This window comes from Lineus longissimus, chromosome 17 (assembly GCF_910592395.1).
Source record: "Lineus longissimus chromosome 17, tnLinLong1.2, whole genome shotgun sequence".
In the NCBI taxonomy this organism is placed as follows: Eukaryota; Metazoa; Nemertea; class Pilidiophora; order Heteronemertea; family Lineidae; genus Lineus; species Lineus longissimus.
Genome location: NC_088324.1, coordinates 16251544 through 16264056, shown reverse-complemented (window position 1 = coordinate 16264056; position 12513 = coordinate 16251544). Strand labels below are relative to the sequence as shown.

Below are 12513 nucleotides of genomic sequence, written 5' to 3'. Positions count from 1 at the left end.
AAGAGCATGGAGGTAGTAGTGCAATTACAGAGCATAATCAGCTGTGAAAAGTAATGCACATCTTATGACTATATTTGTGTATCATTTGAAAATGACATGCTCTTATGCCAACACCTACACAAAACTTAAAAAACACTCTATCTGCTGAAGCAGACAGCTGTGTGGGACAGAACGTATGCAAATGATTTTTAAGGAATTGTGGTGATTGCCTTTGAAGTCTGAAATAGTGGCAGATGGGAGGCCCACCCCATGTTTACTAATTAAGGTTGGTCCATTCGTGGCTGATTACAGCCAAGATTAAAGAGAATATTTATAAGAGAGCAACGGGGATGGAGAGACATGATTCCCATAACTAACGATACACAGATGACACAGACAGTCATTAACTGATCAGCCACAATCAAAATGCTGAACAAACATGGCCACAGAACAACTTCTTTCTCTACAAAGCTGTACAATATGAGACAAAGTGTAAAGAAAGTGAGAGTGTAACGGATAAAAATAGGAAGGAACATGAGATGGTCATTCTGTTACCATCGTTGAGATAGTGTCACTAATGTGCTCTGAATGGGGATAACGGAGGGATAAGCTGATTAGCTGGTTGGAGCACTGTGTCAAAGAAAATAGGCTTAAGAAGAGTTTCCAAGTTATATTGAGGCCCAAAAACAGAACATTGTTCGTTTGGAGAGGTGGTCGATGAGAATGGCATCATCGGTTCTTCTCTTTTGTTTTTAGCGTCCACTAATAAAAAAACAGTTGCCAGGAGACAACCTTGTTTATCTTTCTGGGGGAGGCTGAGAGTCCAGGGAGAGACAACATGCACAGCAGATCTAAGGTGTTTTCTTTCCACAAAACCATGACTTAATTGAAAGAGTGAAGATGTCAATCAATCCATTGTCTCAAATGGGGAGTGGAAGTCATTGGTGTGTAGAGTAAAAGCTTCACCAATGACGGCTGGAGACATGTTGGCCACTAATGCTAGCTGAAGACACTAAGAGTAACAATAAGTCTGACTGGTGCTTTCAGAGATGTACAAAAGACAGAGAATGGAGAGCTTAGCCAAGCACAATAGGGAGCACAATAGGGAGCACAATAGGGAGCACAATAGGGAGCACAATAGGTCTCATCAATATGAAAAGGTCAACACACTCACAAGACCATAATAAGATGATTATACTTATTCATGCAAAAGCAAATGTGCTGATCTTGATCTTTTCCTCTTTTGCTGCTCGGTATATTCATCACTTTAAAGAAGGGTTGAAATCACCTTCTACAAGAAGAGGGACTCATTTCATCACTCAGTGAGGGGAATACAATTAACACTTTTTATTCGGAAATGATTGAAAAACCACAGATTGGTGTCCAACAGTAATGACCACTCATCTGAAAGCTCTTGATGGGTGCAGTTTGATAATACTATTTGTAAACCTGTTGACATGACCATTCATTGGACAGCTCCTGATCAGACCTTTCTAATGGTACCATTGGTAAACCTGTTGACATGACCATTCATTGGACAGCTCCTGATCAGACCTTTCTAATGGTACCATTGGTAAACCTGTTGACATGACCATTCATTGAGCAGCTCCTGATCAGACCTTTCTAATGGTACCATTGGTAAACCTGTTGACATGATCATTCATTGGACAGCTCCTGATCAGACCTTTCTAATGGTACCATTGGTAAACCTGTTGACATGACCATTCATTGAGCAGCTCCTGATCAGACCTTTCTAATGGTACCATTGGTAAACCTGTTGACATGACCATTCATTGGACAGCTCCTGATCAGACCTTTCTAATGGTACCATTGGTAAACCTGTTGACATGACAATTCATTGGACAGCTCCTGATCAGACCTTTCTTATGGTACCATTGGTAAACCTGTTGACATGACCATTCATTGGGCAGCTCCTGATCAGAACTTTCTAATGGTACCATTGGTAAACCTGTTGACATGACCATTCATTGGACAGCTCCTGATCAGACCTTTCTAATGGTACCATTGGTAAACCTGTTGACATGACCATTCATTGGACAGCTCCTGATCAGACCTTTCCAATGGTACCATTGGTAAACCTGTTGACATGACCATTCATTGGACAGCTCCTGATCAGACCTTTCTAATGGTACCATTGGTAATGAATGAATTGAAAAACTTATATTGGGCGCCTTTCCGTGGTCCACCACGCTCAAGGCGCCACCCCCCCTAAATAGTCCTCAAACAAGGTAGTTTTGAGTTGCCTCTTAAATGATGTTTCTGGTAGAGCCCTGACGGAAACAGGAAGTTTGTTCCACAGGTATGGGCCACAGCATGAGAAGCTGCGGTCACCATACCTGGACTTACTTCTTTTGATTTTAAGCGCCTTGAACGTGGTGGACCTCGTACAGCCGCTTGTCGCCACCAGCAAATCTGACAGGTACATCGGACCCCCACTGCTCACTACTGTCTTGTGTACAAGAGTCAGAATTTTGTAAACGACTCTTGCCTTGACAGGAAGCCAATGGAGCTCGCGGAGCAGTGGGGTGATGCTGTCAAATTTCCTGCGGCGACAAACAAGCCTAGCAGCGGAATTTAGCACACGTTGCAAAGGAGCCAGGGTCTTATCTGGTAGACCATAGAGTATGGCATTGTTAGTGTCTAGTCGGGAGACAACCAATGCGTGCACAAGCCTTACTACTGAGTGACGATCTAGGTATTTCCTTATCCTCCCAATTTTGTAGAGGCTGGCATAGGCAGCTTTGCATGTCATTTTCACTTGAGTCTGCATAGTCATTCCCTCATCGAGCCACACTCCCAGGTCCTTAACGCATTCAGATTTTGGAATCTGAACTCCACTGATACTGATACTGGGAATGGATCCCTTTCGACGCGTTGACACAAAATTGACCATGTCCGTTTTTGGGGCATTAAGACAGAGCCAATTTGTTGACAGCCAAGACTGGATATGGCCTATTCCACCCTCCGTGGAGGCAACCATGGCGCTACACTGGGCGTTGTCACCACATCGAGCAGAAGTCAACAACTGATTATCATCAGCGTACAATTGATATGGAATGCATGCTCTATTCATGACGTCTCCCAATGGAATTGTATATATCGTGAAAAGTACTGGGCCCAACACAGACCCTTGCGGCACTCCATACTCCAGTGACACAGCAGCTGACGTAAAACCCTGTATACACACAGAAAGTTGTCTGTCCTCGAGATATGAGCTGAACCAGTGCAGGGCAGTGTCCGAGAGTCCTATCCTCTCCTGGAGTCTGCCAAGCAGAATGGTGTGGTCAACCGTATCAAAGGCCGCAGAAAGATCGAGTAACACCAATAGACCCTCATGTCCTACATCCAAGGATGTGAGTATATCATTGGTAACTTTAAGAAGTGTAGTCTCGGTGCTGTGGCCTTTTCGATAGGCCGACTGATTCGGGTCATACAACTCGTTCACTGTCATATGCTCTCGTAGACGAACAGCTACAACCCTTTCGATTAGCTTGGATAAATAGGTCAGGTTTGAAACTGGCCTATAGTTGGCAAGTTCATCACAGTCCAAGGTTGGCTTTTTCAACAAAGGCTTCACTAAGGCAAATTTGAGGTCTTTAGGTACATGCCCTTGCTGCATTGATTTGTTGACTATAGATGTGAGCACTGGCACAAGGGGAGTGACACATTTTTTCAGTAGGACAGTCGAGATCGGATCCAGAGTGCAACTCTTGGCGGGTATTGACAACACCAGCTTCCTTATTTCATCCTCAGTTGCATGGGTGAAACTGGACAGGCCTGGAACACAGCCTTCAACAGAGTCCTCTGAAATTGGTGTCGACACAGCATTGCTCGAAACGAGTTTTTCCCGAATCTTACTGATCTTACTTGTGAAAAAACTACAGAACTTCTCAGCCGGTAAACCTGTTGACATGACCATTCATTGGACAGCTCCTGATCAGACCTTTCTAATGGTACCATTGGTAAACCTGTTGACATGATCATTCATTGGACAGCTCCTGATCAGACCTTTCTAATGGTACCATTGGTAAACCTGTTGACATGACCATTCATTGAGCAGCTCCTGATCAGACCTTTCTAATGGTACCATTGGTAAACCTGTTGACATGACCATTCATTGGACAGCTCCTGATCAGACCTTTCTAATGGTACCATTGGTAAACCTGTTGACATGACAATTCATTGGACAGCTCCTGATCAGACCTTTCTTATGGTACCATTGGTAAACCTGTTGACATGACCATTCATTGGGCAGCTCCTGATCAGAACTTTCTAATGGTACCATTGGTAAACCTGTTGACATGACCATTCATTGGACAGCTCCTGATCAGACCTTTCTAATGGTACCATTGGTAAACCTGTTGACATGACCATTCATTGGACAGCTCCTGATCAGACCTTTCTAATGGTACCATTGGTAAACCTGTTGACATGACCATTCATTGGACAGCTCCTGATCAGACCTTTCTAATGGTACCATTGGTAAACCTGTTGACATGATCATTCATTGGACAGCTCCTGATCAGACCTTTCTAATGGTACCATTGGCAAACCTGTTGACATGACCATTCATTGGGCAGCTCCTGATCAGACCTTTCTAATGGTACCATTGGTAAACCTGTTGACATGACCATTCATTGGACAGCTCCTGATCAGACCTTTCTAATGGTACCATTGGTAAACCTGTTGACATGACCATTCATTGGACAGCTCCTGATCAGACCTTTCTAATGGTACCATTGGTAAACCTGTTGACATGACCATTCATTGGACAGCTCCTGATCAGAACTTTCTAACGGTACCATTGGTAACCTATTGACAAGACCATTTATTGGACAGCTCTTGATATGTGCTTTCTCATGGTACCACCTGCAAACCTATTGCTATGAGATGACCATTCATTGGAAACTTGCTAATGGTACCATTGGCAAACCTAATCACATGACCGTTCATTGGAAAGATGCTAGAGAATGTTGATATGCTCTTTCTTACTAACATTCCCCACCCCAGGTTATGATGCCTTAATTCCTCTCTTACCTTATTGCGTGCGATGCGACACAAGACCAGTCCAATGACCATAAACATCCATGCCAGGATGAAGAAGAGTCCGATGCCAATACGATCTGGAAGCCCACCGGTGTGCCACAGCAGGAAGCCTAGCATCCATAACGTGATGAACACACAGGAAAACAAGCCAATTTGCAACCATTTGTTGTAGAAAAACGTATGATATGCGATTTTGACGTCTTTTCCCAGCATCGTTAAGGCGGTCGTGTAGTCATCTTTGGAAACCTGGAAGTAGAGAGAAGAGAAGACATTAGTTTAACATCATACTAATTGGAGTGGTAAAAAAAAGTTCTAAGTACAACTAAACAACTAAAAACAACATGTTCCGACCAATTTCACCACTTCATGTTTCGTATGGACGAAAAACCTCTATTCCTGATAAGACCTTGATAAACTACTTTAAAAACGATCCGAGCATGAAACACCGCCCTGGGGCATATTGCACCACAAATTAATAGAGAAACCTACTCATGATCGCAACCATTCAATCAGAAACAAACAGGAGCCTTGGGCAAGTATAGCTTCGTCAGCAATGCTTCAGTAAGTGCAACCATCTCTTAAAACTTATATTTCAGAGAAGGATTCACTAACAGGTGTCATCGCCATGAAGTATCTATGTTTTTTGAAAGTGGCCTTGATAAAATGAGACAACAAAACTTAAATGCCTACTTTCAAGCTAAGACGCAACCAGCAACATATTCTGCCACTTTGATAACCGTGCCAAGTAATTTGTGCCACCACATCAAATATTCCATCGATCAGAGAGCTGTCCCCATCCAACCAATAAGACGGAAAAGACCAATCCATTAACGGTGATATCCTCTCGCAGAATGATAGCAAAAATGGTGCAATTTGGCAAAGAGGCAATGATATGGTAATAGTGTAATATGATTGGACGAGGTATCTTCAGTCAGGTTGGAGGGGAAGGATGTCACCAAGAGAGTTTAACCCTTCCAAAACTAAACACTGCGGACAAATCAGACAAAGTGTCTCATATCTTACATCTCTTTGTTCACAGCAGCCAAGTCGACCAGACTAATTACATTGGCTTATGATAAGGAATATAACAAACTGATCATCAGCAGTCTGCTCATCAAAGCTTTAGCAAATAATGTTCCGACAGTGACAACAGGTGCCACAACAATATCCGCCAAGGTAAACGGAATTGACAGCACTGCCACCATCCATCTTTCTAAGATGGACCGTCTGACAACACATTTCCCATCAAGTCGTCAATGTGTCTGATAATGTCATCATTGTCCTGCCATACTGTCCATCTTTAAAGATGGATCAGCATTTTCATATGGCCAGAGCCACCTTTTCCCTGCTTATTGAGGAAACACAACCTGTTACTTCGATCCTGCCATTTCCTACAGTCGATCTATAATCTATAATTCTGTCCACGAAATCGCTTAGCTTTGACATAAAAGATGTAACCCATCATGATCGAAGGTGTCAAGAGGAGATCCTTTGGTCTGAAGGATAACGAAACCATCGGCTCCCTGTTCATGAGAAAGATTTACCTTTTGGCCCGTTCTACATCAGGATCATTAAGAGGGTCCATCATGAATTAAGAGAGAATCATACCTGTCAGTTTCAGGATTTTCAGCATCATCATCCCACTCCCCACTATAGACATGCAATCACATTCACCAGCTCCAATAATGCTCAGCATCGGTGCTGCCTAACTAACCTCAGCACATTCTTTACCCTGAACTATTCTATTGAATGGATGGTAAATGATGGCTTAAAGAGGTTGAATAGCGCCTCCAGAAGCAAGCAACAGCGCCACCCGTAGCAGAAATAAGAACTGCTTAGTGACGTCATGGTTTCCATATACGGCATCTCATTTGCATATTTTTACAACCTTATTTACTACGAGTTATAAATATGCCAGTAGCACGTGGATCATGCCGGGCGGCGCTGTCAGGTGTTTCCACTATGGGTTACATAATCGGCTACAAAGAGGCCAGTGTTCTAGTAAATGAAGTTAACAATGATAGCGAAAGAATGTTAGTGTATGTTACGCAGTCAATAGCGATAGTAGTGAGTTGGAGAGAGGAGAAAATGGAAAATGGAAAGAATAGTAGTATGGATTTCGAGTCCCAAGAAGAAACTTTGCAAAGTTTTCATCAAACTGATAATCATATTCCTTCCTTCTCTGTCTCCAACAATTAAAAGTTGCTGCAGTCAACCTGATGCGTTTATCCGCGAGCGAATCGACGAGACAAGCATTTTTCAAGCATCCGAATGGTACCTTACAGATCCGCAAGGGGCGCGTTACCGAAAATGTTGCAAAAATCAATAACGTGATCGTAAATATTGTCATATTTTTCAAAATGAGAGTATGTAAATGATACGCAGACGGTAAACCAATGAAAGGCCAGTATCTATTGAACCTTACAAGTGATTTGGGGGCCTTGAAACTCCTTATATTTATCAATGAAACCTTATTCCCGCCTAAGGTTTTGACCGGGCCGTTCAAAACTCCCCATTTTTTGGCGGGCCATTCCCTTTAACTGATTACACCAAGACACGAGCAATGAGGAAAACTTCCAAATACACGACATCAAAACGATGAGTGATCCCATCGACGGATTACATTGCGGATAAATTGTCACAACATGGATAATCTCTTCGGCATAAAGAAGAGCCAACCTTGATTGGGAAAAACATGAGAGTAATCTTTATTGGTGCTGGTAACGTTACTGGCTTGGGAGATTGCAGTAAGCAGTGACACTGTATTGATTGAGATATTTGAAGGTGGTGGATACTTTTGTTGTGGAGAATTCTTTGTGTCAGCACAGATTTGAACGAGGAGAGTGAACAGACATGGTCCATGGAGAGATGACATGAGGAGGGTACTAGTACGAGTGATAGGGGGAAACGGGGCAAAAAATGCTGAATAGCGACCCAGACATTAATGGGTGCCTTGACCAAAATGGGACTATACGCACCCTGCTTGAATGCTGGATGGGGAGAGGACCAGTATTGTGCTTCTGACACCAAACAAGAACATGAAGACCTGTCCAATTAACTGGTGGCCACTGATGGCCAAGTCGTAGTTTTCATTTTAATGTTCCACTTCACACTGCAATTTGAACAGACCAATAATCCTCTTGGTATGATTTTGGAATGATAGAGATAAAAAAAACCCAATCAATCTCAACCCTGGAATATCAAGGTGAATCCAAGCTCATTTTGATGTCGACTGTTGATGGATGTTTTTAACATGTTTCTTCATAAGCTACAGAAGATCAGCCTTTTCTAAAGAGAAGTGAAGTGATTGCTACAGTTGATACAGTAATGACCTTGCCTCTGTCTAAGAATGTCCTTGAGGAAAATCTGCTGTGAAGTCGATGAGAACATGCTGCCGGCCTTATCCCTTTCTAATGGAGTTTCTCACAGTTTAAGGAGACACAATCATTTTAACACTCAACACCAACTTCAAAGGAATCGATCGCTTTTAGATAATTCAGAACAGACATATCCTATCATTGGCTTCTATGTAGTGTTGATCAAGTGTAATAGTTCTAATGGACTTCATAGGGTACAGATTGATCAAGTGTAATAGTTCTAATGGACTTCATAGGGTACAGATTGATCAAGTGTAATAGTTCTAATGGACTTCATTGGGTACAGATTGATCAAGTGTGAGATCTGTCTGCATGGGAAATACAAACACTGCCATTGAGAATTGCTCTGTCTTTACCCAAAGGAACTGCAATGCCAGGCACAGTATCAAGAACAAGATCATCTTGGCATCACTTAGTACATCAATTGGTAGATGTTTCGTGCCACATCGCTCCACCCGATGAGAGCAACGAGTAGCAAACCACCATCCTTCTTGGCAGCATAGATCAGGCTTATCCTGAAATCTATTGATCAGCCAACCAAACCCAATCAGTAATTCTCAACACGCCCGATGGATATTTCACCACTGCCACAAAAACCTGCCAACAATTACGCGCTCATTGATCTTTGGGAATTTGAGCAGACAGCCACTAATTTCTCCAATGTGTCTGATGTCAGTGAAACCTGTGAAGGAGTATTTGTCATTCAATTTCCGGGTGAAGGAATTTGTTTATCACTTAGCTTTCTTGAAGCTTGCCAAATGGAGAAATGCGGAACCTGTCTCTCAATGAACCAACATCATCAGTCCCAAAACTTTTTTGACTTTGAAAATTCTGAAAGTTGAAAAAATTTCTGAGTCTCACTGTAATTATTGATGAAACTGACACATGAAAGCAAACGTGAAATGTCTTCGGGTTGCTCAAGAGATATTCTCCATAACCATTGTCAATGTCATTGAAACTCTTCACATTGAAGAACCTCATTTAGCTTCCTCCACAATTAGCTAAGTATTTGTCGTACTCAGACCCGCTGGCCCTACCTTTCTCTGCCTCTCTAATTACAACTGTACCTTCACTAACAAACTCATTAGCCATCCCACCCCAGGCCATTGAGTCCCTCCCATCCAGGGGTCCATCTCAAAGCAACATCATAAGCCATTACTTGATGGTATGAAACATCAAGGAATGCCCTACAACTGTTCCTCTAAGTTCAGCTAATAAGAGACTTTATTGATAGAACCAAGGTTGTCACATTCTGATGATAATCATGTGCGTATAATCCAGGCAAGGCAAGGTATTATCCTACGGAAGGGTTAGCCTAGCTTAAAAGGCTTGTCAGATATGTGTCACATGGCCTTATCGGGGCCTTTGTCCAGGACCTGTTAGGCATTTGTATCGGTATGAGAGGGACACACCAATTAGAGATAGCACTGAAACACTAATATGGCTATGGGCTCTATTCAACGGTGTATGTAGAGTAGGTAAAGATAGTGTTGGAAAAGTGGTTTAGTGTGGCCATGTCTGTGCCCATCAATGGAGAAGATACTGCCATGTTATTGTCAACTGCATTGGTCATGTGCTTTCTTCAAGAGCAACATTGGTGGTCAACTTGACGTAGAATTAGTTGGTGAATAACTCCTTAGCCGAGGTCCAACACTACCAATGAGGAACTTCAACAGCCTAAGAACTGAGTCTGTCGTGAACAGAGATGGTCAGTATCTCACGTGCTCACAAGATTAACCAACAACCATGACAAACTGATTCGGTCCAAGACCCGAGTCTATTACAAGCAAATCTTGCCTCAATCTTGTAAGATTTCTGCGTCTTCCATTAGCATAATTGGCTGGAAGGAGCGGACAAGTGTTTACCTAGAGTACATTACCGAAGCGATGGTGTGAACAGGCCGGATGAGGCTCTGGGAGGTAAATAGGAGATTGCTGCAATTGGCTAGAATCAAGGACAATATTGATGCACAAGGAAGACACTAGTTTCTCATCATCATCAAATTTAAATTACAGTGCTGTGTAGTCACCTTTGACAGGCAGTCCCAACATGCTGATTGTCATTAATTTTTTTATGACAGAGTTTGTGGAGTTGTGTCACTTTTGAGGAGTAGTTAAACATGCTGCTTTAATATCCACGCCTACCTGACATTGGTTAGTCCAACCTTCACTGCAGTGACATTGGTTAGTCCAACCTTCACTGCAGTGACATTGGTTAGTCCAACCTTCACTGCAGTGACATTGGTTAGTCCAACCTTCACTGCAGTGACATTGGTTAGTCCAACCTTCACTGCAGTGACATTGGTTAGTCCAACCTTCACTGCAGTGACATTGCTGTGATGACCTCAGGTGAACACATCATCACACCTTTATGGTCTCTCTCCCTAATGAAGTAGGTATTTAACCTCGCCACATGGTCCATAGAATGATCGCTATCGCTTCTCAATGTAGACATTGTTCACATTATTGGGAACATTTTCCCCATTTTATTTGATCCAGCTTCACTAAATCATCATCAATTGCCTGAATTGAGAAATGGACAACTTGCTCTGGTATAACTGACATTATGATGAGTCACGCACCTCGATACTACTTGGGCTTGCAGACAACCATCAGAGGCAACTCACACTAAATGTTACTGCTTCAATCATCCAACACACACGTTACACATTGTCACACCCTCTCAGAGGGCTCTAGACTATGCTGACAAGACGACAACCCTGACCACGGACAGTGTACCAACCTACTCGGCCTCGTTGCTCAATACCTGTTAGCCGCAGCATTGGCATTGAGTCCTCACATTACAATTGTAACTGACATTAACTGAAGGAGATAACGCCTAATTGAGCTAATGCTGGCATTTGTCTCAAACGCTGATTGGCTCACCTGGACTTTGGGCATCACCAATGACCTCAGCCAGGCTGGACTTGGGCCCTTCAGACAGTAACAGCTCAGACCAATGCCACATGGCTGAACATGATAATGAAGTACTGGCTGAAGCTGCTAGCAGTTTCAGACTATCCTACACATACAGTAAGCCTTACCTCTAGTTGTATAAGCTGCAGTGGCATGGTTTCAGGGTTGATATTGGCCCCCGTCCATCCGTGACATTCAGTTGGTATCACCGTAGCCACATGTTGAGCACTTTTCAGACCTGAAAATATAAGAAACACACATTTTAAACCAATCAAGGGTCACACTGTTGCCTTTACTACAGCTTAGTCCATTGTAAACGAGGGTTACAAGTCCTACTGAAAATTTTTTTAATTTCCCAAAAAAAACCATATTTTTGAAAATTAAGCCAATTGTGAAAATTTTAATATTTTGACTTTTTTTCGGTGTTTTTTGCATTTTTTTGTATTTTTTTGTATTTTGAATTTTTTGATTTTTTTAGACCACAACTTCTGATATTTTGAAATTTTTCTACATTTCATATCTTTGGGAAAAAAAATTTAATTTTGGATATTTCTGATATTTTGAGTGAATTTGACTTCAAGAACTTGAAAAAATTAAATTAATTTAATGGCATCAGCTGAATGGTACTTAAAAACCCAACTACTGTATATCTCGGAGACTGCCTATACTTAGACATGTGATAGAATTCCCCAAACAATGAACTACACTGTCTACATCAGTTGTATAACAGAATAAACGTCAAGTAAATTTCTTGCCGGGAGCAAAATTCTGTCATATGGCCTCCTGAGGGAGAAGATTGTAAGAATGATATTAAGGACAGTGAAATGTATTTTATGGCTCAAAATGGTTTTTAATGCCAAGGATTCATAATTAGATTCCAAGATAAAATGTTAACGTATTGAGACTTCATTTAAGCTCTGGGGGTGCAGGCAAAATTTTAACGATTAATTTTTCAGTTGGTGAAGACTTCTGATAAAAAAATACAAGAGAGACGGAGAAAAACCATTGATTCTTGGCAAACAGACTGATAACAGGAATGTGACTACAGTTGCCATCAGCTAGTCGTTATTTTGTTACAAATTCTATCAAAACTTATAAAGCTGACAAACTTTTTTGACTTCGTTAAGGTATAAACACTCTCAGTGTTTGTTTCATCCGCTAACAACTTCCTCAGG

At 42.0% G+C, this 12513-nt stretch overlaps 1 protein-coding gene across 7 annotated transcripts in view; it reads right to left on the bottom strand.

Moving 5' to 3' along the window:
• Positions 1 to 12513, bottom strand: part of LOC135501831 (uncharacterized) — a 78535-nt gene that overhangs the window by 34716 nt on the left and 31306 nt on the right. For all 7 annotated transcript variants that reach the window (XR_010449651.1, XR_010449650.1, XR_010449648.1 and 4 more), the window contains 2 exons: positions 11467 to 11576; positions 5038 to 5292 (listed from right to left, as the gene is read on the bottom strand). Coding sequence is in view for 3 of the 7 variants with exons in the window: in XM_064794194.1 (XP_064650264.1) it covers positions 5038 to 5292; positions 11467 to 11576 (365 nt within the window). In the remaining 4 variants the exon portion in view is untranslated. The remainder of the gene's footprint in view (positions 1 to 5037; positions 5293 to 11466; positions 11577 to 12513) is intronic.